Source organism: Talaromyces proteolyticus, assembly GCF_021365285.1.
Source record: "Talaromyces proteolyticus strain PMI_201 chromosome Unknown BGW36scaffold_6, whole genome shotgun sequence".
In the NCBI taxonomy this organism is placed as follows: Eukaryota; Fungi; Ascomycota; class Eurotiomycetes; order Eurotiales; family Trichocomaceae; genus Talaromyces; species Talaromyces proteolyticus.
Genome location: NW_025764282.1, coordinates 455,396 through 480,880, shown reverse-complemented (window position 1 = coordinate 480,880; position 25,485 = coordinate 455,396). Strand labels below are relative to the sequence as shown.

Here is a 25,485-nt window from a genome sequence, read left to right as displayed (position 1 = left end):
TTAGAGGCTTAGGCCCCTCTAAAGGGTGGGATGTGTTAGTGGCAAACCGCCTGGCAAGGGGTAAAGAGTCCTCTGGCTTTGGGGGCATGGCCCAGGATTATAACACACCCCTGTGGGTGCGAATCCCGCTCCGCTTGAGGCCATGTTGGAGGAGGGTAATTTGAAACTTTTAGAAGGAGTATTAGGGTTAGCGTATGGCATAGTTCCACATTAGCATAGTTCCACATTACCAACCTCCCCTTCCTTCTCTATGCCGAGTTTTGATATAAAATCTTCTGAGATTCTTCTTGCGTTTCCCTTAGAATTGGTATTCAGTATGGTGTGGAGTCTGATGCAGGCCACTACGGGGCTAAATGGAATCATGATTTTGTCTGCCCTTCTTTACAAAGATGGCACATGTAGAATATAGTGGGACAATCCGTCAACCAAACCAGGTCTAGATGCGGACTTTAATATGAATCAACAACACACATAACCCTAAGGATAAGGCCCCCTAGTGCCCACTGAAACGACACCTTCATAGCTTGAAGCTGGCTAAGGTCGTTAGAAGCGATTAACAACAATAATAATAAATGGATTTCCTCCAGCGAGGAGCAAAACGCGTGAGGAGGTACTCGCCAGCTGGAAGTATTAGTCTCCATAACAAATCTGCCGTCTTATGAATATCATTTTTAGCCATCTTTCTAACAGGAATGATAGTTATATATGTTACTTTGTATCAATGATGATGCATGGCCTAAGAGGACAGTCACTATTTCCTCTGCGGAGGTCACATGATACGACTTTCGGCGGGGCTCGGGCAGTGACGTTCTGAAACGGAAATATGGCATGCGCGACACAATCAATAAGATCCCACCAGATAGCCACTCAACGCTGGCTTTCGTATCGCATGCTCTGCATCTCCGCCTATGTAGGCCAAACCTTTGAGTTTCTGATCTGGCGAGGGCCTGTTCCATGACATCAATATATATTGCTCACAATGACGAGCGACTCCACCGCAATGTCCCCAGGCCGGCTCTCGAGCGATTCACAAGACATCAGTCCGCACAATAACAAACATATACATCGATCCACATCACCATTCTTCGATCCGAACTCCGAATCAGCTCCTCTCCTTCAAGGCGGAGATGCACAAGGGCCTTCTTATGGAACCCAAAGTCGCAGCCGGCCTTCGTCGCTCGCTTTACGTTCCTCCCATGAGTTCGCACCGGCGGCGAACGACCAAAAAAACAAGCGTCGCTGGCCTATTATCGTCGCACTTTCGTCTCTCACGGTCGCGGTTCTCCTCACATTGATATTTGGCTTTGCGGCTCCAGCTGCCGTCAAATCATACGCACAACAAGCTGTCGTCTTCACTCCACAAAGGTTATCAGTTGATTCTGCAACATCTTCGGGCGTATCCTTGAGGGTACAGGGAAATGTCACTCTAGACGGTCAACGTGTTAATCAGAAGCCTGTACGCGATATAGGTCGATTTGCCACTTGGATTGCAAAAGAGGTCGAGCTTGGTGAATCGAAAGTGAATGTCTACTTACCAGAATACGACAATGTGCTCGTCGGTACTGCATCCTTACCAGCCGTTAACTTGAATATTAGAGAAGGACATATCAATCACATCGATATAATAACTGACCTGGCGTCGGGCGATGTGGCTGGTATCCGTCAAGTTGCCGACGATTGGATGAACGGGCGACTAGGCCAACTACGCATAAAAAGTGCTGCCAACGTTCCTATCAAGTCAGGGATTATAAACATCGGCAAGCAGGTCATCTCTACCGATTTGCAACTTGATAGTAAGTATCCACCTGTAATATGAGAAGCTTTCTGGAGTGTGTTCTAACTGCATATCACGGATCAAGACGTTCCTGCTTTACCATCGATCAGTGTGCTTAAACTGAATATTCATGAAAACCCGTTGACACCCCAGGATCCTAGTGTTGCTGTCGAAGTCTCTGTGGGAATTTCAAATGACTATGCTCTCTCGATAGCTATTCCACCTTTAGGCTTCGATATTCTCGTTCCAAATTGTCAACCCTTTGACCCTTATATACTGGTAGCGAATGCGACTACGAATACTGTCGATGTTCAACCAGCCGCCCCTGCTATTGTCGATGTTAGCGGGATCATACAGCAACTTCCTTCGGAATTGACGAAAGCATGTCCAGGCAAGAAGGACTCACCTCTAGACCAGATTATCTCCGGATATATGAAAGGACATCAAACAACAATATATGTCCGTGGCGCAGACTCGCCATCACATAAAACCCCGTTGTGGATGGTTAATTTGTTGAAAAGCGTCACTATCCCGGTCCCTGTGACCGGCCACGACTTTGGTCAAATGATCAAAAATTTCTCAATGACAGACGTTCATTTCTCTATGCCCGACCCCTTTGCTGAACCCAACTCCCCGGATTCACAACCTAAAGTGTCAGCGGTCGTTCAAGTCGTGGTAGATTTACCCCAAGAGATGAATTTTGATGTGGATATCCCTCGAGTCCGAGCAAATGTCGATGTCTTTTATCATGGTAACAAATTTGGCTTCCTTGACTTGAGAAAGTGGCAGCATGCCAATGCCACTCGCACCAATGGCACGGATAGTGAGGACCCGCTGCTGTTCGTAACATTTGGGATAAAAGACGGTCCTCTTCAGGTCACGGATAGTGACATATTCTCTGAAATTGTTCAGTCGTTGCTATTCGGAGATAAATCGGTTGTTTTGGACTTGGAAGCGCTTGTAGATGGAAAATTAGTGACTACATTGGGCCAGTTTACCATACATGACATCCCAGCTCAGGGAAGCATCAAAGTCAATCGTGGGCAGCTCTTCTAGGCTACAAGGACATTCAAGACACTGATTTTTCATAGCGCCATTCGGGAGCTCTGTTGGAGGTTTAATAAACCCTAAAGTGGAGTCACTGGATATAGTGCATACAACACAATCGACTGTCTTAGTTCAGGCCACTGTTAACTTCACTAACCCTACTCCATATTCAGCCTCCATACCTTTTATCGATTGTTTGCTACTCTCTAACGGGACTGCCATTGCGCATATTACGGGCCATGCAATGTCTATCGTTCCAGGAAACAATACTGGTGTTTCTATTGATGTACTATGGAGTCCGTTGGCCTCTAGCGGTGATGCAGGGGTGATTGCAGGCCGTAAATTCTTATCAAATTACATTTCAGGTAACAGCCCACCAAATGGTTTTCGGTCTCCAATGTGTGCCTGACTTCTTTGTAGGGTTGAATACTACTTTGACCTTACAAAGTCACAAAGGCTCTATTCCTAGCCAGCCTGGCATCGGACAGGCGCTTTCAAATATCAAGATTGATTTCCCAGTCCCAAAACTGGAGGCCCCTGATGATAGCGACGACGACTCAGATGGGGATAGCAATGGCAATCCGCATTTCATCAAGGACGCAACGGTACTTTCTTTTTTCATAATTACTGTGTCTTAATCCTGCATCAAAGAGTATTTGCCTCTACACTGCACCAATGACAGGGCGTTGTATTGCGCGGTGTATACTTTTATGTTACGAATCAACCTCCATCTGTATTAATGTGAGCGCTAATATACATGTCCATGACAGCTGCACGTGTGGTCTTCCACTTCTGTTTTTACATTGTCGTCTCCTCTCCACAAGTCGACATTCTATATCAACAGTATTAATGCGACTGCGTTTTACAATCATACCGAGCCTGTTGGGAGAATTGACTACGGCCTCCCCTTTGCCGTGCCTCCTAGGATCTCACAAACTCCCAGACTTCCTGTTGAGTTGTATTTGAATGGCGTTGGTTACGAAGCTGTAAAGAGAGCTTTTGGTGGTACATTACGCATGGATGCGAGGGCTGAGGTTGGCGTTACGCTCGGCGAATATTCAACAACCGTATTTTACCAGGGTAAGGGCATTGGCGCAAAGATTCGGATCTAGGGTATTTTCTTGCTTCAAGCCATGAACAGCAATAGGGCATATTTGACAATTTTGAAAGGCGTTTTATGAGCGGGCGTTCAATAACATTTTTGCTTGTTACGCATAGAACATTTACGTTTCAAAGACTACGTGTTTGTCGATGAGGAATAGTTACATCTGAAATGCTATATTAGATGACCTCGTATGAGCATCAGCATTAGATTTAATTCCATTCAATTGTACAGGAAAATTGTACTAAGTGGCATCAAGAAATAACTTCATTTCAAACAACAGAATCATCAATTTAACCAGGGGGTAGAGTGCTGGCATCAACAACGTCAGCAGCCTCCTTCTCAACTTCTTCGGTAACATCCGTAAGGGGAGACCGTGTCAATGCCATCAAACCAGTGCGAGTCGATTCCAATATACCAAAGGGCCCAATAAGTTTGAGGAAGGAGTCGATGCGAGTCGGTTTAGCAGAGCTGTTAAGATTTGTTAGTTGCGCCGAGTTAGAAAGAGAAAAAGACAAGACTGGATTGGGAAACACTTACACCTCCACTATGCAGTTATTTGTGCTAATATCCAACACTTTACCACCAAACTGATGAGTGAGGCGGGTGATAGCATCCAAATGCTCGTGCTTGTGGCGCAGGGCTTGCGAGATTGGAAGGTTGCGAGGGTGAAAGTGAGAGTCCTCGACAAGAGAGGCAATCTTTTCAGCCTCTCCAAAGGTCTCTGGGGCATCCTCAGATGTCATTTCACGATGGTGCTTGAGCAACTCTTCAAATGCCTCGGGGCCTAGAATGCTGACTTTGGCAAGGAGCAGCTCACGCTGGACGAGAGGTGCTTCAGTGTAATCTAGGACCGCCCAGACAGGGACAAGGTCATCCAGCTGACGACGGGCCTGCTCAACAACGCCATCCAACCCGCGCAAGACAATTGTCATCCGGGATAGATCAGCGACTTCGGTGTTGCACACAACCAAACTATCAATGTTGAAACCGCGTGCAGCTAGAATCCCCGACACTCGCGAGAGAACACCAGGCTCGTTCTGGACGAGGCAATTGAGTACATGGCGTTTAGGGGGATTCGTCGAGGGTAGCGGAGTCTCGTATAATATCGAGGAAACGGCTGCAGGAGCATCCCATTGAGGGGCATGGTCAGCGACAGGGAGCTTCAACGGTGACCGACGATGGAGGGCTTTGTATGCGAGGGCAGAGGTAGAGCTAGTTGTTGTGCGGCATTGCGAGGATTGTGCAAGCTCGAAGCGAGAGACTCCAATGGCGCACCTTGAGGTGGCCGAGGTTGATAGCAAAGGTGCAACAGCAGCAGCAGTCGCCGGCTTAGCCAAGGCACGGCGAAACGCCATCGCAGTGACCTCACTCCAACGAAGAGGGCGAAATAATTACAAGCAGGCGTTTCGCTATTAATCTCAACCGACAATTGAGATGATGCTGTGGTGAGGCGGAGGTAGAAGAAAGAGAAGAGCGGGAGGTTTGGAGTTTCTTTTGCCTAGACTCTAGACTGCTTCCGAAGTCGGTCTCGATTCGTTACGCGGGTGTTAAATACGGTAACTTACTCACCATGTGAGTCACCCAGTGGGAGCTAACGCAATAATAGTTACAACGTATCATGGTCTGTCTGGGTTTGTGAGTCATTCTGTTTCCCCAGACTGTCGGTAATTATTCGCAACTATACAGAGCATGCAGGCAGTCGGTATAATCTCTTCATTGAAACCACGTGCATGGACATATTGGCATTAATTACCATACGGTATCACCAATACACCGGGGAGACGGCCAAAAAGTCCGGAGCTGACCACTGCCCAGATCAGTGTGCTTGTTGGTGAAACTAGAACATAAGCAGGGTTGCTGGAGCTGTCACCCAGTGCACATGCCTCATTTAGACCAGAGACATCTCCAGACAGCATTATCTATTAATAATATACCCACAAGCAACCCGGAACAGCGGTTGAGGAAGAGCAAAAGATTGCAGGGCTCTAGGCTCTAGGCACCATGCCGCTATTCCTCTTTGGGGCAGACGGTTCATCTCCAACCTAAAACTCGCACATTATTGTTGCCAGCTCCCTCTTTGTGTCATCATTGCCTTACTTTGCGCTCACCACCGGCTTCATATCTCCTTCGAGCTGTGAATCAAAGATGGCAGACGACGAGCGCCGAGCGAAACGATCTCGCTTCGATCAGACCGAACCCGACCCTCGCCGGCAGTCCAGGTTCGACCGTCGCTCACGATCACCCACCTCTCGCCAGTCTGAGTCGGCACGCCATCGCAGTCCGTTAAGTCGAGAGCCTCGCAGCCCTGGCGCTGAGGCTCCTAAATCAGCGAGTCCACATGACCCTGCTGCTGCTGCAGGTGAGTGCCAACTCACCCTTTTCTGTTTGAAATACGGAGACTGATCCATCGAACAGCTGCTGCCGCAGCAAAGATAAATGCACAGCTACAGGCTAAAAAGGGCATTCAACATGTTGACGTGCCTCCTATTCGCTCGGTGAGCTATGGGTCTTTAGAATTCGTTCCTCGTCTTCCGCAATTCTAACCAACCACAGACTGCAAGCCCTGTCGCAAAATCTACAACTCCCATCGAAGGTGCTACCAAGCTTGATAATGATGTTTACATTGCGGATGGAGACTATATCAGAGATATTGAAGTCAATGATCTGCGCAATCGATATACCCTGACCAAAGGGTCTACGCAGAGAATGGTAAATTAATCCTGTCATATCTTGCTGATATTCCCAGGCACATAGACATGGTTTCACCGGTTCCAGATCTGTTTAACTACGTCTATTAATCCCCCATTCCTGTCATTCCTCAATAGAGATTGCTCTTTTAGTGATGCTTGAAGCTTACCCAGTCATCCATAGCATATCATTGCCCCTCTTTTGCATCTGCTGACCTCCGCTGCTTGATATAGATTAAAGAAGAAACTGGCGCCGGTACGCCTTTCCCCATACAATGCTTTATATAATTGATATTTGATTGTGTGAATTACATGCTTATCAGTTGTGAAGATGTCACGACCCGTGGTAGCTACTACCCGGATAAGTCTATGGCTACGGCTGCGGTAAGTCCGCTCGGCGCTCTCTAGCACGCCCTTCGAGCTCTGCCCTAACAAGTTCCTTGTGACAGAATCCGCCACTTTACCTTCATATTACAAGCACATCTCGAGAAGGCCTAGACAAAGCCATTGAACGCATCGAAGAGCTGATGAAGCAAGAATTGCCGAATCTTGTGGACGAGCGTCGATTTCGTCGACGGGAACAACCTGAGGTGGAGCGTGATGAATTTGGGCGGGTAGGCTACTTTCCCATTCCATGAAGTTAGTGCATACTTACATTTTGCTCTAGAGGAAATGGCCCGAGGAACGTATTCCTGTTGACTTAGAACCAATCCAAGGTTTCAATTTGCGAGCCCAGGTTGTCGGCCAGGGCGGTGCCTACGTCAAACACATCCAACAGAAGACCGGCTGTAAGGTGCAGATCAAGGGTCGTGGATCTGGATTCAGAGAAATTGGTACCGATCGTGAGAGTGATGAACCCATGTACTTGCATGTTGCGTATGTTCTTTTCACCTATATAATTAGGAATCTTTGTACTGATCTAGCTGCAGCGGCCCCGATCCCAGTCAAGTACAGAACGCTAAAGAGCTATGTGAGGATCTTTTGTCAAACGTTCGAGAGCAGTATCAACGCTTCAAAGAAAATCCTCCTCAGCATAGCTACGGTGGTTATGGCCAACGCGGTGATCGCCATCATGGTGGGGGTTATGGTGGTGGCTATGGCGGGTATCAGCAGCAAGGCCAACAGTCTTCAGCTAGTGCATCAATGAGTCCTACCGGTCAAGGCGCTCCAGGCGAGGGGGCACCTGGTGCTACCAACTCCGACTATGCTGCTCAATATGCCCAGTACTACGGTAGTGGCTCGGATCCATACGCCGCATACGGCGGTTACCAGAACTATGTCGCTTACTATCAATACTATCAACAATGGGCTCAGCAGCAACAAGGGGCCACCGATGGCGCTGCACCTCCACCACCCCCTCCTTCAAATGATGTACCTCCCCCTCCTCCGCCGGGAGCTGGATCTGGATCCCCTCCCCCTCCACCACCTCCGAGTGGGGGTTACAACGCTGTAAGGAGTTTTATGCTTTGGTCATCTGTGTTTATTCAGGCTAACCCTTGCCCAACAGGTTCCTCCGCCTCCTGGGTTATGATCGCTTGGCCTCAAAAGGACAAATTTTATATCATAGACAGTTTGAATACCTGGGTGGTCGCTCCCTCATGAAACTAATAAGCCCGAGTTAAAACTCCCATTTCAAGACCAATGTATCCAGATCTTGATCTTCTTCTAATATTTGTGGCTTTGTTATTATACTTTATTCTAGGTATCGCGTCGTAGCTCTAGTGAACATAAAAACTACATTGATTTTTTTTGCACCGAATCCACATGTAGATTTCCGGACAAACTCTAATGACACCGAAGAAAAAAGTCGCTGACCACTCGTTATCATATGATCTATATAATCAATGCACCTGCTGTTGGATGCAAGAATTGGCCTTTCTACCATGTGGCCTTTTAGTTAACTAGTGGTCCAATCGTAAGCTGAGAACCGCGTGAAAAGGCTGTACTCTTGCTATGCCCCTCTGGCACGCGGTGCTATTATCATCGTTTGCATCAATTTTTTCTTTTCGTTTTTTAATTTCCTCTGCACCGTACTTGCAAACATCACATGCAAAATCACAAGGCGACGTGGGAAGCTCTTCGTCTAGTGGCGATGATGATAACACAAATTGGCTGGAAATATCTGCTTGAGTACTTCCCATCATCTCAAGCTCAAAGTCACCAAAAAAATCCTTGATGATCTCATGTCTACATCGCCATGTACTTTCACAGTATTGGACAACTTTTTGAAAGCTTTCAACACGTGCTTTCAATGAATGCTCTTTGCTGGCGGCAGTTTGTGGCATGTAGCGGCGACGAGAGCCTGCCTTAGGGTTTTCATCCATTTTTATCCTCTCTGAGACTCTCTCGCGCTCCTCGTAGCTGTAATATACAATAGACATTGCTGCGCGTCCATCTCTCCCAGCACGACCAGATTCCTGGACAAACCCCTCGAAGCTTCGCGGAGGTGTCCAGTGAACTACAAAGCGAACATGAGGATTGTCTATCCCCATACCAAACGCAGCTGTGGCTACGATTATCGAGAAGGCAGGGACTGGCTCGTTGTCTTGAACCGGGGCCGGTCCCTTTGATGTCCACATTGTCTGGATTCGGTTTCGCTCACTATTTGGCAGTCCGGCATGATAAGCTACTGCTCGAATATCATTATCCGAGCCTGAAAGCATGCGGGCAAGCCAGTCGGCAACCGATCGTAATGGTACGTAAATAATCCCAGACATTGAAGGAGCCTTCGTTCTTGTCAACTCCCTTTGCGCACTAGGGTTAAGACGAGAGTCACGCCGGCCACGGACGAGTTTCAACCATGACAACAAGTGCTGTATTTTAGGGTCCTCAGATTCTCCCATAGTACAGTCATTGGATTCACCCTCCACGTACCGTACTTCATAGTGGATATTAGGGCGGGCAGATGAGGTGTTGAACATCTTCAGCGTTCTGACATCGAGGCCTAATAAGTTGATAATATCCATGCGCACAGGAGGCGTTGCAGTTGCAGTAAGTGCTGTGATGGGCACTGGAGGATGTTTGAAATTGTTCTTGAACCAAGAGAGTTCTTTATATGCTGGTCGAAAGTCGTGGCCCCATTCGCTAATACAATGAGCCTCGTCTATGGCTACACGGTTTAGTTCTCCTTGTGCATAGATCCTTATGAGATTCCGCCGAAAAGTCTCGGTGCTGCAGAACTCAGGAGTCACATAAAGTAATCGAATTTTTGGATGACCAGACAAAAGGTCGTCCATGATTGTTCTTCTTTCGGCATATGGCGTGTTACCATTGATAGTAGCAACGGGTACTCCATTGGCCTCGAGTGCGGCTACTTGATCTATCTATAACAATTTTTAATAAGGCTCCTTATGAAAACTTCAAGTCAAAATGCTAGTCTCACCATAAGAGAAAGAAGTGGCGATACCACGAGTGTGACTACGTGTGAATTAGTATATACCAATGCCCAGACATAGACATTATCAATGCCATAGATTAGGATGCGAGACTCACCACCATGACTGACAACGGCAGGCAGCTGAAAGCACAAACTCTTTCCAAATGAAGTAGCAGCTTGTAAGAAAACATCTTGGCCATCTATAGCTGCCGCTATAACTTCACGTTGAAGAGGACTGTTTCAAATATTAGCAATGGTGGGCTCGGTGTACAAATAATTGGGAGTTGTATTCACTAACCGAAAAGATGATTTACCAAATACGCGTCGCAGGGTAAAATCAATGTCCACCCTAGGGTGTCGATTTTGACAATCTACCATCTCTGTGGGGCATGTTTTGCGTCATGATAGACCCCCGAGACTCGAATTCTCCGGGTTCCTCACACAGTTAGCAGGAAGTTGCAGCAGTGGGAGCGTTTATCTCGACAAGCAAATCGCGGTGTCATGTGATTTCTTAGCGGGATTGAAGGACATATCAATTTAACGGAACTTCAAGAATTCCAAGAATACGGAAAATTAGAGCGATGTATTCTATATGAAGGATAAATATATATAAATTTACATGGGTTTAAAGATTGTACAAGTGTTGACTCGGTCATTGGAGGCATACAAACTGACTCCTGACCATCGGTCGTTACATAAACAAGACCGCTCACAGTCGACGTTTCTTTTGAGTCTTAATCAGTTGCCTCTGCAATTCATTCTTGACTGCCTGGGCATCTGAAGGGAGTCTTTTCCATGGTTTCCAAATCCTTTCGATCTGCGTGAAGACGTGTAACACATCTTCCGATTCTGCATGGGCGCCAAAAGCTTTGAGAATGACAATGTTGAGCTCCCGACTAAGGAACACGGCATTTTCTAGTCGTCGTGGCATATTCTCATCGAGATACGAGGAGTCCCAGTAATGGCCCACGTTATCAAACATGGTCAAGAGTTCTTCCTCCTCCTGCATGAGATCGTTCGAAACTTCTGTTTCCGGGCTATCCTCGGAGACTGGTCTCACGTCGGGTTCATTCTCATCGGGAGTGTCCAGTAGGAGTTCGGTGCTTGATTTGATCGGATTCTCCCAGTGTATTTTTGTAAACGACGAGCCATCAATCTCGAGTCGCTCGAGTCTTGTATAAGATTCATATAACACGCGTCTGAATGCCTTCCACACCTCTTGAAGCTTCTCTTTCGTCCAGCCTTTTGTCCCATTGTGGCGAGCAAAGGCTTGAAATAGAAAATAATAAATGAATGTTCTAGGCGGAACGGGAAAGGTTTGCTCCATGTCTCTGATAAGCACACATATCGCTTTTAAGTCACCTGTGAGAAGACAATGATGGCCAAAAAGGATGAAGAATGTTCTTGTATCAGGTGCCAACGGGATAGCATTCTGTAGCTGTTCTGCATGTTCTGCATGTTGTCTATGCCGCTTCTGAAGGGAGGCGTATCTTTCAAAAGTTGATCCGAGTCTTTTGGCATTCTTTCTCCAGGTACCGAAATCGGAGGATAGAGAGGGGGAAATGGTGTTCTGCTGTGCTTCGGGAAAGGCATTAGACACTCTCTTGTGTTCCTGAATCATTCGAGAATATAGCTGCTCTGCTGTATCTAATTGTCCAGCTCGGAGCAAGGACGAAAGCAGGCAATTAAGGACTGCCGTATCGATGACTTCACCTGATCGAACAAACTCTTCGAAAGCTTCGTGTATGCCATCAATGTCATGTTTTTGACCACAGTAATAGATTTTGGAGACCATTCCGTGACGAGTATGACGTATACCTCGAGCTGTCATTTCTTCCATTAAACGATCAGCCACGGCAAACTGGCCAGACTTCACAGCAATAGTAAATAGAAGTTCGAATACTATGTCATCTGACTGTATGCCATTAATCTTTTCCATTCGGCGCCAAAGTTCGAGGGCATCTTGTAAATCCCTCTTTTGAAGAACAGGTACTTTGTGAGCTGTGAAATAGATGGCGGATGTCCACAGGGATCGAGATAAAGGGAGTTCCGCATCAATCATTTCCTGTATCAAGAAAAGGTAATACCGAGCATTAGAACGACGCCTATCTGGGGGCTGTGCAAAGCGTCGCAGAAGCTTGCTTCTCTGAGGCTTTGAAAGGCGCAGAACTCCAGGTGGTGGAAGTTTCTTATATAAGTTGAAAACAAATTGGTTAGATTTTGTTTTGTCATCAAGGGCAGTCAAGAATGAGTTGAGGTCAAAATCTTCGTGACGTGGGCCGGACTCCACTTTTTTGACCATGCTCTTAAAAACGTTTGATATATCTGACGTATTTGCGTGGTTTTTCTTCAAATGCTCTGTTATGGACGAGCTAGACTGCAGAGTAACGGCTGGATTCTTGCTCAGAGCTGGCACATTCGAAGATTCGCGTATTCTTTTTCGTTCGCCTTTTTGTGAAGCATACTGGGTGTGTTTCTTCTTCTCTCTAGTGGCCACCCCAGTTTGGGGGGCCATATCCACGCGGCGATCTTCAATCCTGTCTGCTCTTCTCGTTGTGGCCATGAGCTCGCTTTGCGTGTTTCGACGGCTAATTATATCGTCATCTGGTGATTCTTCAAAATCATAATCAATTTTATGGTCGGTCCTTGTTGCGTAGGTACTCAATGGTCTCGAGTGCCTATTCACGTGGAAAGGAGAGGAGGCGCGATGCTGGAGATAGGACCGATCGAAGTTATCCTGGTGATCACGGTGCATAATTGACGAGCAAAATCTAAAGCTTGATCTCTTTGACTTATTGTTCGTAGCCGAAAAGATATGGCTTCGAGGGCTGTGGTCAGCACAAAATCCAGCAACCACCAGAGATTGGATAAAAATATCTGCTATCGTCTCGACACCGAGCGATCGACGTCGGGATCGCAGGCACCGGAGTGATTTCTGGAAATTGGCTAAGTCTCGATTGAACATCGAAGGAGCTCTTGAGGAGGTAGGGGACACCGAGCCTGGGAGGGTAGCAGCTGTGGGCTCTGCTGGCCTGGCGGACTGAGTTGGATTCGGCATGAGAATGCAGACATGGCGGCATTGATTCAACCATGCATCTCAGTCAAGGGCACGGGCGACAAGAACCAAGATGAAAAAGATTATATAGCACAGAAATAACACTCAAAAAATACTTGATAGTAACTGGAACAGAAGGAGTCGGATCCAGGTTCCTGAATCGTGAAAGGTTGTGCCTGGAAATAACCTCAGAGATGGATGGTCTTTTTGCGCGGAAGCCCCGTGGGCCAATCGGAGAGCTCCAATTTGCGCGATCGTCTTTTTTCTGGGAAGCCGCGCCCAGCACCGCATCCAACAACCCGACCTCTCTCCCGAGCAATTCTTCGAGGCCAGCCAATATCCTGCGCTCCAGTGTTAAACAACGCAACTAATTCCTCTAATTCGACCTAGAGATCACATTCTGGTATTTTTTTTTCCAGCATCGGCCTTGCCGGGCTCTCGCCAGAGCCATTATGGGGAAATACAACTTGACCGCACTGCGGGTGCGACAGATGGCTCTGCGGCAAAGAGCAAGCAAAAAGATAGGTATCCTGCCTAGCTGGGCGGATGTCGTAGGCGATATTCCTCCTACTCAAACTGTCGTTCGCCAACAGCCCATTCAACACCAATACTTGCGTCAGCGGGTCAGGACGATACCAGGAACTTCTCGCACCGAAATCGTCCACGAACCAATCTCCCACAAACAATCAAAATCAAATAAAAAGCCTAGCAAGATTTTCTTACCAGTGGAAATCAAGTACGAAGAAGATCAGTTACGTAAAGAGTTCTTCCGCGATCACCCATGGGAGTTGGCAAGACCTCGAATTTTGGTGGAAAAGACAGGGAAAGACTTTGAAAACTGGGATTGGAGTCGATTACAACAGCCGGGCAAAAGGCTTGATGGTGAAAGGTATGTCTTATCTTCTTGGGCTGTTGTTGTCACAATAGCCCACCTAAGTTTAGAGCCTTTCCTCATGATTTGTTATACAGTGTGGTACAGCGACAACTATGGCTTCTCAACAACGTGCCGGACATGACCAAGGCCGCGGCATACGATATCGCTCGTCGAGAATTTTATCGGCTTCGTCTTAAACAGGAGATCGAACAGCGAGTAGCAGCGGAGGAAGCCGAGGCGACAGGCGCAATCTTCGGCCCTCGCATGTTGGAAGTCAGCATGAAACTGGAAGACAAAGTGTACGAAAATTGGAAGACGTGGGCAAAGGCAGAAGCTCAAGTGCTTGATCAAAAGCAGGCTGCATTTGTGGGTGCACCAGAAGCCGTTCTTCCCGCAGACGATGACAGCAACACGCTTTCACCTGCCGAGCCTGGGTCTGAAGCAGATCAATAGTCTACAAAGGTGTATTTTTCTGTATGCATTTGTGGGTATTCTGACATGTACTATAAATGAAATCATTATTTTCTCGTTCGTGGATATTATGAGAGTGTCTGCCCCGGGTTGGTCTGCAGGGTTGTTACATTTACTTCCTCTTTGCAGCTCGAGCTATTCGCACAGTTTAGAAGTGAGCTTAGTGGTACAGATGTCCTTGACCGTCCAAATAGCGGCTCCTAAGAAAGTGATACGTATACGCATTGATATTAATTAATTAATTAGAACTAGAACCGTGATCGGCGGCCGTTCCAGCCGTTGAAGCCTCAGGCTCCAAGTCCGGACATCTGGACCCACCTGCCAGTATCAATCCAGACTCACCACTGCCAACGCAGGCCAGCATCGAAAACCGTCCCTTCCCAACCCAACCTCGCCCTCCACCACGGTCCAGAGCCATACACATATACAACACGGCAATACAACACAGCTTCGATCCGCTGTCGTGCACGAAAGTCGCGGGCTGGGCTCCCCCCTCATCCCCAACCCCCCGTTAACAGCACTCAGACTGCGACCCTTGATCCCCGCCAACTCAAAAGGCTCCTTGCTCCAAAATATTCGAGACGATTACCTCTCCCTATTTGCAAGGCGATCGATTCTAGTCGGGCTACTTAGTTTATTTCGGTAACCGACTTGCCTGGAGTTTCATACGGCCATTGCCTCTACCCTGTCACCGCTTCACAAGAAACCATTTGCATAGCCCCGACCTGGTACTCTCAACACGCCGTTGCGGTTCTATGATTATGCATTTTACCAATGTAATGCTTATTTCGACCGCACCAGCGACGCTTAAGAATTGTCGCACACTATCTTGAACACGCATTGTGTGTTGCGATTTGATTACATCTCGTGGTCATTCTTGTCACCTTGTCCATTCCCAACATTATGATACGTCTGGGAGATACCGCGAAGGCCACACGTTCAATTCGAAGTGAAACAAGTATGGAAGACATAACTATAACCCCCGGATCCAGCTTTTCATCCACCGGTTCGATTACAAGTGCTCCGTCGAGTGTTGGCGATGACTCAGAATACTTGCAGCAGACTGCAAAGGCCACCAAAGAGACGAACATCCATAACAATCGCGATAGCGCAACGCGTCACTTAACTCCAGAGGAGACGATTGAATTAACCCAACAAGCGGTGGAAAATGGTATCCAGGACACGAAACGTTCGCTGGCCGGTAGTGAGGCAGTAAGTGATGTGGTTCGGCCAAAATTAACAATCGATCTCGGTCATTCGCATATTGCTCAAATCCCCGAGGGGGTTGTGGATATAATCAAAGACGAAGTAGAAAGGTAATGGATGATAGGCTGCGGTTCATTGAAAGAGAGCTGGGAGAACTGAGCTAACTTCTACAGGCTTTCGTTGTCAAATAACCACCTTCTTCATATACCCTACCGCTTTTCCGAATGCGCCCACCTACGTTATCTTAACATTCGCGCGAATAACTTCCGCGAATTTCCAAAAGGAGTTCGTCATCAAACCATTGCTCAGTGTGAAACAAACCTAACGTCTTCTAGATTTATAGGCTTCCTCTGCTCGAGATTCTAGATCTCAGCAGGAACAAAATCAGCCGGATTCCTGATGAAGTACGAAAATTAACCTCATTACGCGTCTTTTCCATTATGCAAAATCGACTAGACGATTTGCCAGCTGGACTCGCGGATATGAATAAATTACAGATTCTTAAGGTGTCTGGTAATTTTCTGAAATATCCTTTGAGGAGGATACTTGAGAACAAAGAAAGTGAGGTATCTTCACTATCTATGTCAACGAACGAGAAAGAAGCCATTGTTACTGCAGAATTGAAGCGCATTTTAAAAACTCGACGACAAAGCGCAACGCCAGAGCCTGAAAGTGGCAGCGATGTCAGCGAGACAATAGTAGATACGCCAAAACCAGTTAAACGTGGAATCAACAGTCGGTTTCCTGTGATCCCTAGCACTGGGGACGGTTCATCAGATCTGCGATCACCCAGTTTGTCGAGGCCACCTCCTATTCCTATGAAGTCGCATCAACGTCTAGCTTCTGGTCAAGGCTTAGGTTTCCCAAGACCTGGGATCGCGCCATTCGCCAATGGATCCAATGAGCGTAATCGCAGTAATAGCGAAGGAATTATTCCTCAATCGGCACGGAACAAACGAATGGGCTTGATATCGCGAAAGACTGATCTTGGTACGCTCAATGAGATGCGACCGTATCGCAATAGTCACTTGCGAGGGCTCAGCCATGGCTCCCTCCTTAGGACTAACTCTACCAGTGGACGCAATGGTAGCAATTCCTCCAGCCCAGGAAGTCCACGTGGAGGGCGCAGGCGAGCTCGAGATGGAGCTTCTCGTCGCATGTCAAGTCTACCAGAGAATAAGGAAGAGACAATGCGAGCGCCTATAGTGAAGGGTGCAAAGGGAATTCTATTTTCCTTATTTCAGATTCACTCTCATATTTCTACCTTGATCAATGTTATCAAAGGAGATGATGCGCGACGACATAGTCTAGAAATTGTGTTCTACAATGCGTCAACGCACGTAGAACAACTGAACGAAGCTTTGGAAAGCATCATGAGCATAGATCCTGACGACCGGGATTTTGCAAGACTTTCAAGTGATGTCAAACGAGAATGCGTGACTTGTCTTATGGCATACACACATGTCGGTTCACAGTTACGTCAAGGCACGGAAAGGATTGTTGCCCAAGGCGACTCGCGGTACGTTCGATCGCTTATGTTGACGGTATATGGTAGCCTCTTAGAGCTACGTAATGCGTGCATAAGTCTCGGGTCATCACTTGTTCCTCGCAAAAAGAGCCTGCCAATGGGAGGCGATACCTTGTCTCAATCTGGGGTTGAAAAACACGACCCTTCTTTGGATCGCATACCGACCAAAGTGGTGACTCCGAGAGAAAACACCTATTCGACGCGTCGACTGCGAAGCGATACTATGATCCAGCATCCTCCAAACGGCCCAAGCAATCCGGCCTTTTCGTCCTCTACTATTCTCTCACCGGGTATATCAACACCGAATTCAGCAACTCTTAGCTATGGGAATCGAAGTCGATCAAACAGCCGGACTACCACGTTGCTGAATAGTACGGGGCTGTCATCACTTGCAACGCCTCGTTCAGGCGAATCATTCTCACCCGTTCCCCCGCCATCTGTGAGTCGAATCAACCCGGTGACTGGGCTAGATGAGGTTCTAGAAGAGCAGATCTTTGAAAGGATATTCAAACAACTCACAGCAACATACAACGCTGCTCTTCACGCCCTTCCATCTGCTAGGATTCAGTTTACTCGATGCCTTGAAGCTGCGGAAGAGACTAGAGAACCCGAAGAAATTCGTATTATCTGGAATGACCTCATCCGTCGATGCAATGCTTGCTACGAAACTTCCGAGGCGTTGGGTAAAAGACTCTTGACGATGAAGCTCAAAGAGCCAGGGGTTGGGATGAGAAACCAAAGAGAATTCTGGCAATTATGCAAGGTTTTCATGCAGTCTTTTGTTGACTTGGTAACGGGCATGCGGGAAGTAAGGAACATGCAACTTTTGCCCCCCGACATTGTGACAATTCTACGGCCTGTACAAAAAGCTAGTCGAGAGGCCGGTCGGCTGATCGAAGCATCTCCTTGGTCTTATCTTGCGGATATGAGCTCGGTCCCCCCAACTGCTGTATACGGGCCGCCACTGCAAAGTCAACACCATGCATCTTCATCGGCGTCCTACCTGAGCCATAGCGGTCGACACTTTAGCACTTCTCCACAATCATCCACTCTACCTGCTACTCCCTTAAGCGCCGCATTAGGACCTGCCGTTCAGGCGACTATACCATCAACTCCAGCCAGTACTTATAGTGACCGGTTCTTTACGGGTGATGTTTTCCAGCGGGCCGACACACTTTTATCCATGCAAAACCAGACTCCTTATCTTTACCGCCGATGAGACACGTTCCGATAGGCTATTGCGAACCATCTTGGTCGTGCGAAGCTACCTTGTCTGTTTTTTTTTTGAAAGGAAATACCCTCACTTTGTTTATACAGTAACCGACCGCCGTCATATTTATGAGTTTGATTTATACACACAGGCGCAATAGCAATAACGACATGGGTTTTAGCGCTACTACGACTAGTTGATTTCAGCTTTCTGCCTCATTGAAACCCATCTGTCAGCTCTTGAACTCGGATGGAGCATGTATATATACATAGGTTCAAACGTTGCTGATGCCCAATCATAATTCAGGAGTTTTTGTTTAAAATTTTCGGAAGATCTACCAGATCAGTCACACATTTCAGGATAGAAAAGTTCTTATTTTTCATGCATGACAGTTATGGATTATGCAACTCGGGATTCATTGTTACATATTACTTGGAGGATATCTTAGTACACTAATTGAGCAATGTGAGACAGGACTCGAATACAATTGATACATATGCAGTGCATATAACAGTACATGCCTGTGCTCTATCGTCTTCTACATGTATGTCGTCACATTCTAAACCATTGTACGTTATGTTCCAGGGTCATCAGGTGTCATTGACAACTCTTTGACAAAAATGGGTTATCGTGGTAGCCTGGTAGGTCAACCAAGGCAAAAAATGTTTCACAAGTCTGCCAACGTGCAATGAAGCAAAAGCCTACAACCTACAGCCTCAGGGGGCTATTCTAATGATTATCAGTTCGGCTCTCCATTAATATGTTTGGCCAGCATCAAAACTTCAAAAGTGTCTTGGAAGGTGTTACTCCACTGTGGCAGCAGAGAGCTAGGAAAAAAGTGAGGCGGCGGAAACGTGGCGGACCGACTCGCCCCTATTATTCCCTTAGCCTCGCACCGCATGCCGCTGTGCAGCGCAGCGCATGATGTCGTGGCGAACGAACTGGCAAGGATAAATCAAGTTGCTGAGACCATAGTCCTCTCCCAATCCATGCAATTAACACGTAGAAACGTGTTTTGTGGTGGTGACATGCTGAGGAGAAGAAACATCAAGCAAATCACTTCCACCTTTGACCGGCAGACGCTGTATCCCGTCTGTCTGGGCAGCTAAAATAGTCTCTCCGCGTGGTCCACCGTCCATGGATTAATCCCGTACTATCCGTCCACACCATCGAGTGACCGCGCCATTGGTCGCGGCGACTATTGGCGCTTGTTCCTGCTCCATCCTAAAAAGGTCACACTAATCAACCTGCTTCACGTCAGACTGCTCTCTAGTCCATGATCCCTCGTGACTGTTGCTGATCAAATATTCTCACACCGAGTCTTGGGGTTTATGGACTTGTTGCCACTAGGCAATTGTAATATCGTCCAACTCCTAAAGCTCACAGGGTGTACGTGACTTGGTCGGCAAGTGATGACCAGACAGCAACGCCCACCCTTCACCGATAGAACGAATTGGCTGAACGCGAAGATAAGGCTTTACCAGAACACACGAATTACCACGTCAAATTGTTCAGCTTTCTCTGAGGTCCAAGCGAGGATCCCATTGTACCTTACCTCCAGTCCAGCCAAGACCCCAAAACAATGCGTGCTTCACCCTTGCACACATCCTTCAAAGAGTCTAAAGACGTGTTGTTCGGTGGGTTAACTGTGGCCGGACTCCTCGGATCTGGCCCGTAGGGGTGTCACAATTGGCCAGGTTAGTTTTGTCCTCTTTAGTGCGGGAGACCCTCATCATTCATGTAGAACCATCCCTGGTGTCCCTTCAAAGACGTCACACACCACGTATCATGTATGTATGAAAATGTTCTGGTTATAGTGCCGAGACTAAGATGAAGTGCGCGTGGCAACGGTCCAACAAGACCGTGGCCGTGCGTAATTACAATAGTAGACAAGTTCTAAGGAGTGTCCAACATTTGCGCATACGCACTGAAAACGGGTCTGCTGCAAGCGTCGATCTAAATGTTGCAGATCCCCACGCATCAGCCTCACTTTTCTCCTGCGTTTTCTTGCTATCAGGATGCCCTGCCCATGTCCAATTCTAGCTCGCCTATGTCTATTTGCTACCGCGCTAACACAAGAAAAGGGCGGTGGGAAGGGAACCCCCTTTTGCAGTGCCAGCAGCACCGAGCTTACTGACTAAGGTACCCCCAAACCCAGGCGTAGTTCCAGTAAGAGCACGAGCAGCCAAAAGAAAACATCCAGGTCTGCGTTGCGCGAATTTTCTCGCCCGAAGAAAAAGACAGGCGAAGAGGACGGCCCAATAACAGCAGCCCAGCGTGAAGAAGAGAGACTCTGAACGCCGTGGTTCGTAGACGGCAGGGCAGGCTCCGTCGCTTTCTCCCTTGTTTGGCCCTTTGTTGGATCTTCGCTTTGGCGCAACAGGCCATGCAGGCGATATAACGAGTGCGCTTGTCGCTTACTTTTCTTCATTTTCGCAAATCGACCGTGCTGCTGTCGTCCATCGTGTTGCTGTTGGCGGGGAAAAGAAGAAAGAACAGAAACAGCAGCACACCCGCTCCTTCTCCTTCCGTCGCCGCATACTTGATACTTGCCGTTCGCGGCTTCTTCCTGCTCTCCCACAACCGCCCGAGCCTCGCCTTCCCTTGCTCGCCGCCTGTTTGTCGCGGGCCCTCTCTGTCCTCTGGATGGCGTGGGCGTGTCCGCGTCTGTGACTCTGCCTCTGTCTTCGCTCCAGGCTGCATGCGGCATCATTCCGTCATCTCGACCAGCTCGGTATATACAGATAGATATACAACACAAGCCACAAAGAACGGGTTGCCATTACACATCTTACCCCAGGAACGAGCCCGGACTGTGCCTGACAGCATCAATTGATTCCTCTGCGACTTTTCGATTGCATGAACCTCCTGCCGCAATGGACCTACAGAAGCCCAAGAAGTCGCGACCCAACACTCGCAACAACAAAGAGGATAAACCGGAGTATCGGGTGGATGGATATGGTAGACCCTCGAATCCAGTCAGCGGCGCAGAAAACGATAACATCGACCCTCGACAGGATCCCCAGAAGAGTGCTGTTGCCACCAATGCATGTGTCGCCGATTGCGATCCTGATGAGAAGCTCTCGGTGAGAAGCTCTCGCCAGGCGAGCCTCCCTACCCGGGGCTGTCGCACTCAGGTCACGGCAATGCGCATCCCTCAAGGTATGGTGTTAGACTGCCACCAGATAAGTCGGCTGCGATGCGCCGAATTGCTACCCCCGGTTACCAAGGAGACCCTCAGCGAGCTGGATCTTGAACGCATCATGCGGAATATTCACCTCCGAACCGATGCAAACTTTGAGCCAGACCTTCACTTCAAACCCGATTTAGACGGAGAAAAAGGAAGAAAGAAGCGGAAAATTGCAGACGATTACTGGGAAGCTTTGTTAGTAGAGATCATGATATACGCATATGTCAATATGAACGGTTCTCAAACGGATGACATCTCACTCGTTCAAATTCCTGATTCAGAAATCCTCAAAGAAGGCCTCTTCCGGCCACGACTACCCATGATGTTCGAGACCTTGCAAGAAATCCTCAAAACCCTCGTGCCTGAGCGAGACCATGCTAGTGTGACTGAAAACTTGGATGTCTCCCTTCTCATGCAGCAGGTCCGGAAGGGCGTCCTTGATCTACCAAATCTCTCCAGCTGGCTGGCAGCTCTCTTGAAAACGCATTGTGCTCCGATGAGAGATCAAAATGCAGATGAAATGGTGTCACACATTTCTGAAGGGTCCGCTTCTCAAGACATGGCAAAGGTAGCCATGGGCCTGAGGACCTTGTTTGGTATATTGGAGATGATGAAGCTGGTATGTTAACCGTACAGGAAATCAGTCCACTACTATTTACTAAGCACTTGATTAACCAGGATGTTGCAAATCATCAAATCCGTGCATTTCGTCTCATTCTTATTGAGGACACTGTTCCGTTTCTCCAGGATTATTTCTGCAGACAGATAACCTCGCGTGAGCTCAAAATCGAAGGAACTAAAGCATGGTATCAGGATGGACAGAAGCGAATAGCAGACCTACCCAAGGAATTTGCAACCAGAAAATTCTCTCCAGTTGCGGTTTTGTTGCGAGGATTATGCGAACTCTTGCTCCAAGGCGACGATGATGTGAAATTCCCACAGGCCTTTCAGTTTGATAACCACCGCTTATGGCAACTTCGAACCGAAGTACAAAACCTTATCAATATCCACGTCTGCTGGTCGATCTTCGAGTCTATGGTTACTAACACACCCTACGGGCACTCATACACACGCTCCCATCTACTTTCTACTTTCATGATGCGAATCTCAGCCTTGCTAAATGAAATTGATGTGTCGTCAAACCAAGGCCCAAAATTAGGAACCCGTCTGCCGAATGACGCCAGCATCGCGGTCGAAATGGCTCGGCTAGTTTGTGAGGTGAACCGAAGTACCGGTGAAGTATCAGATGAAGCCTTGAGCACAGTCGAAACCGCATTGAAGAAATCTTTCACCGAAGACTCGTTCACCTTTCGGCTCGTTCAAAACTGCGTGCGGCAGCAATTGCAGCATACAACCTACGAACTTGCGCAAAGATACATCTCCATGTCACCACTTGAGATCTGTGAATCGCAACGGGCACGTCAACTTCTTCGATCTCAACCGTCTGATCTCGGGTATATTGCGACAAAGCTTGCTCACATTGGCGTCTTGCACTGGCGAGTATGGGCACCGTTGGTATATATGGCCGAGACTCCATGAACTTGATGCCAGTTTCTTGGTCTCGGCGTTAGCTTGTATACTTTTCTTTTGTGTTATTTGTTTTCTAACGGATTGATCTGCATTATTCTTGGCGCCTGGATCCTGTCTTTTCTTGGCGTTCTACATATTGATTTGACTTGGTAGTCATTCGCAGTGGCACTGGTTGGTTCTAGTCTTGGCATTCAATGGCGCATGGAGATAAGCGATGCGCCAAATAGTTGGTCCGAGCAAGCTTAGCATACCTGGTTTTGTGTAGTATAGCATTTTGTTTTAGCACGAGTATGTAAATAGAGTTGATATATGCAGACCTGACCCACCAGGCTGAGCACAGCCTAACAGCATTTCACGAATTATTTTGTATCCCGCCTTGCCGCGCTAATTGTTTAATGTTTACCACCAACCCTTTCCAAGTGTTCCATTGGACCAACATCAACTAAATGTCTAGTCAGAAATAAAACAATTCAGGTCCTTTCCTCTCTGAAAGCTGGCTTGCACGCCTTCGCCGGAGTTTCTAGGAGAATACAGCCGCGAACCCTGCGTCCTACTATGCGCCTTACTGCACACGCGTTGACAAAAGCGGCTGACCCTCTGACCACCTGGCTAGCATCTCTCAAGGCTACTCAGCTCAAGACCGTCGCACGCGCGACCGGTATCAGGAACCCAGGGCGAAAAGACGTACTAAGCGCGAGGCTCCGAACGGAGCTTATGCGGAGTGTGTTCTTGCCTAATATTCCTCCTACTCATATTCATGACAAACATGACGATAATAAAACTAACTCGCTTCTTCACCCGGGCAACGATAGTCGGGTGAATCTAGAGCAGAATGATGGAGACTCATTGAGTATTCTGAGCATTGATATGGGGATTCAAAACCTCGCGTTTGCGCATTTACTTGTCAGGCCGGCCAAGGCTGAAACTGACACTGGTGATTATTACGAAGGGCACACAACAACGCTTAACGCATGGCATCGAATTGGCGTGCAGGAGCTGTCAGCAATAACCCCACTTCATTCTGCTACTACTATTGCTGCTATACCCACCGGTCAGACACAGAGTCTTGTACTTCCACCGGCCGCATTCCGCACTCTAACCGCCAAGAAGGTCCGCGGGAAGGGAGCAGACGGTAATAGTCATGAATCGGATAATGCGGTGGACGAAGAAGACGACGATAGCATAGGCGAACATAGTAGCAAGCGGGAAAGAAGCTTTGACCCTGACATCCTTGCTGGAAACGCGTACACCCTGCTTTCCTCACTGATTTCAGCATACAACCCAACACACATTCTAATCGAAAGGCAGCGGTTTCGGTCAGGCGGACGGAGTGCGGTGCTGGAATGGACGCTGCGCGTGGGGGTCTTTGAGGGGATGCTGCATGCTGTACTACATACTATGCAGCAGCTCGGACGTTGCCCGGCCACGGTGTATGGTGTTAGTCCAGCCCGTGTTTCGCAGTATTGGGGTGGTGCAAAGGAAGGGGGAGACGACAGCAAGGATGGTCAGAAGAGTATAAAGAGAATGAAGATTGATTTGGTTGGTGAATGGCTTGATCAAGGCTCTTCTTCTTCCTTTCCTTCCAAGTCGCGGCCGAGAATCAGTATTCCGTCTGCGAAACCATCAGATGTGCAGACTGTGGTTGCCGCTTATCTTGAGCGATGGTCAGGACAGAGGTCTAAAGCAGCGTGGAGGATTGAGAAGTTGGATGACTTGGCAGACTGTTTATTGCAAGGGTTAACGTGGCTAGAGTGGCAAGACAGACGAGCGCAATTCGCTAAAGATGGTGTTGAAGCTTTGAGGAGGGTGGAAATGTCTCTTGCGAGTGATAAGAATAAGCATTGAAGATGGAGAGGAACGTGTATAATATTGGCATTTTGTTCGCCCTGTATATAGACTCGTCATATTACATATGTAGCTATATATACAGTGATTGACGTCGACTGTATATCAATATCGGCTTAGGTCTGTACTCAAATTCTGGGATGGCAATAATGCATGTATCTAGGTTTAGACTGGCATGAATCTTCTTATGTTTTGTCGCTGTCATATAATTATTTGTGCTTGCCAAAAAGGATTCCTACTAAGCCTGAACGTCTAAATAATCTGCGGTGATACGAATTGCTAAATTGAGCATGAGCACAGGTTGAAAAGTCTAAGTTGAGAAAAGAATCAACTATTTTACAAGAAAAGAGAAAGATTCCGAAAAAAGAAGAATGTAAAAGTTTGCTCCATCCCAAATCACATCGGACATCCTCATAGACATATTTTTAGCACGGAATAAAACGCCAGGTCAATATTGGTGTTGATCGAATCATGTGTTGTGCAAGAGAATGCGTTGGGTGGTCAGACCTGCTACTTACTAGCAGTAGAGTGATGAAAGAAGAAAAAATAAATAGCAGGGATTAACACCGCCCTTCATCTTGAAATCA

The 25,485-nt window shown here is 47.6% G+C and overlaps 10 protein-coding genes across 10 annotated transcripts; 6 read left to right on the top strand and 4 right to left on the bottom strand.

Annotated features, from left to right (window-relative positions):
* The first annotated feature begins 698 nt into the window (after nucleotides 1–698).
* On the top strand, nucleotides 699–4,107 carry BGW36DRAFT_378185 (uncharacterized protein). The gene is made up of 5 exons (XM_046216079.1): nucleotides 699–1,793; nucleotides 1,860–2,813; nucleotides 2,866–3,186; nucleotides 3,242–3,426; nucleotides 3,592–4,107. Exons 1-5 carry the CDS (start codon nucleotides 980–982, stop codon nucleotides 3,931–3,933), a joined length of 2,616 nt encoding a protein of 871 aa, XP_046071899.1. The 5' UTR covers nucleotides 699–979; the 3' UTR covers nucleotides 3,934–4,107.
* BGW36DRAFT_378180 (mitochondrial acetolactate synthase small subunit) lies at nucleotides 4,108–5,614 on the bottom strand. The gene is made up of 2 exons (XM_046216078.1): nucleotides 4,464–5,614; nucleotides 4,108–4,394 (listed from the first exon to the last, which is right to left on the bottom strand). Exons 1-2 carry the CDS (start codon nucleotides 5,279–5,281, stop codon nucleotides 4,217–4,219), a joined length of 996 nt encoding a protein of 331 aa, XP_046071898.1. The 5' UTR covers nucleotides 5,282–5,614; the 3' UTR covers nucleotides 4,108–4,216.
* Nucleotides 5,615–6,071: 457 nt separating this feature from the next.
* On the top strand, nucleotides 6,072–8,144 carry BGW36DRAFT_427166 (uncharacterized protein; the record flags this gene model as incomplete). The annotated part of the gene is made up of 9 exons (XM_046220372.1): nucleotides 6,072–6,285; nucleotides 6,342–6,421; nucleotides 6,480–6,635; nucleotides 6,848–6,869; nucleotides 6,945–6,997; nucleotides 7,063–7,227; nucleotides 7,281–7,489; nucleotides 7,543–8,062; nucleotides 8,121–8,144. The coding sequence occupies 9 exons, from the start codon at nucleotides 6,072–6,074 to the stop codon at nucleotides 8,142–8,144; spliced, it is 1,443 nt and encodes a 480-aa protein (XP_046071897.1).
* Nucleotides 8,145–8,378: 234 nt separating this feature from the next.
* BGW36DRAFT_163118 (putative RecQ family helicase RecQ) lies at nucleotides 8,379–10,400 on the bottom strand. The gene is made up of 4 exons (XM_046209589.1): nucleotides 10,288–10,400; nucleotides 10,106–10,224; nucleotides 9,996–10,030; nucleotides 8,379–9,936 (listed from the first exon to the last, which is right to left on the bottom strand). Exons 1-4 carry the CDS (start codon nucleotides 10,365–10,367, stop codon nucleotides 8,515–8,517), a joined length of 1,656 nt encoding a protein of 551 aa, XP_046071896.1. The 5' UTR covers nucleotides 10,368–10,400; the 3' UTR covers nucleotides 8,379–8,514.
* A 156-nt stretch (nucleotides 10,401–10,556) lies between these two features.
* On the bottom strand, nucleotides 10,557–13,256 carry BGW36DRAFT_378166 (uncharacterized protein). Its single transcript, XM_046216077.1, has one exon. The coding sequence runs from the start codon at nucleotides 13,045–13,047 to the stop codon at nucleotides 10,699–10,701; it is 2,349 nt and encodes a 782-aa protein (XP_046071895.1). The 5' UTR covers nucleotides 13,048–13,256; the 3' UTR covers nucleotides 10,557–10,698.
* A 92-nt stretch (nucleotides 13,257–13,348) lies between these two features.
* On the top strand, nucleotides 13,349–14,638 carry BGW36DRAFT_341120 (37S ribosomal protein Rsm25). Its single transcript, XM_046213088.1, has 2 exons — nucleotides 13,349–13,933; nucleotides 14,014–14,638. The coding sequence occupies exons 1-2, from the start codon at nucleotides 13,497–13,499 to the stop codon at nucleotides 14,369–14,371; spliced, it is 795 nt and encodes a 264-aa protein (XP_046071894.1). The 5' UTR covers nucleotides 13,349–13,496; the 3' UTR covers nucleotides 14,372–14,638.
* Nucleotides 14,639–15,292: 654 nt separating this feature from the next.
* BGW36DRAFT_296675 (putative cell morphogenesis protein Sog2) lies at nucleotides 15,293–18,342 on the top strand (the record flags this gene model as incomplete). Its single annotated transcript, XM_046211293.1, has 3 exons — nucleotides 15,293–15,705; nucleotides 15,769–15,880; nucleotides 15,931–18,342. The coding sequence occupies 3 exons, from the start codon at nucleotides 15,293–15,295 to the stop codon at nucleotides 18,340–18,342; spliced, it is 2,937 nt and encodes a 978-aa protein (XP_046071893.1).
* Nucleotides 18,343–20,470: 2,128 nt separating this feature from the next.
* On the bottom strand, nucleotides 20,471–21,043 carry BGW36DRAFT_427162 (uncharacterized protein; the record flags this gene model as incomplete). Its single annotated transcript, XM_046220371.1, has 1 exon — nucleotides 20,471–21,043. One exon carries the CDS (start codon nucleotides 21,041–21,043, stop codon nucleotides 20,471–20,473), a length of 573 nt encoding a protein of 190 aa, XP_046071892.1.
* Nucleotides 21,044–21,427: 384 nt separating this feature from the next.
* Nucleotides 21,428–23,412, top strand: BGW36DRAFT_378162 (putative camp-mediated signaling protein Sok1). The gene is made up of 2 exons (XM_046216076.1): nucleotides 21,428–22,142; nucleotides 22,202–23,412. Exons 1-2 carry the CDS (start codon nucleotides 21,480–21,482, stop codon nucleotides 23,060–23,062), a joined length of 1,524 nt encoding a protein of 507 aa, XP_046071891.1. The 5' UTR covers nucleotides 21,428–21,479; the 3' UTR covers nucleotides 23,063–23,412.
* A 196-nt stretch (nucleotides 23,413–23,608) lies between these two features.
* Nucleotides 23,609–24,898, top strand: BGW36DRAFT_296310 (mitochondrial resolvase Ydc2; the record flags this gene model as incomplete). The annotated part of the gene is made up of 2 exons (XM_046211255.1): nucleotides 23,609–24,116; nucleotides 24,225–24,898. The coding sequence occupies 2 exons, from the start codon at nucleotides 23,609–23,611 to the stop codon at nucleotides 24,896–24,898; spliced, it is 1,182 nt and encodes a 393-aa protein (XP_046071890.1).
* Between the last annotated feature and the right edge of the window lie 587 nt (nucleotides 24,899–25,485).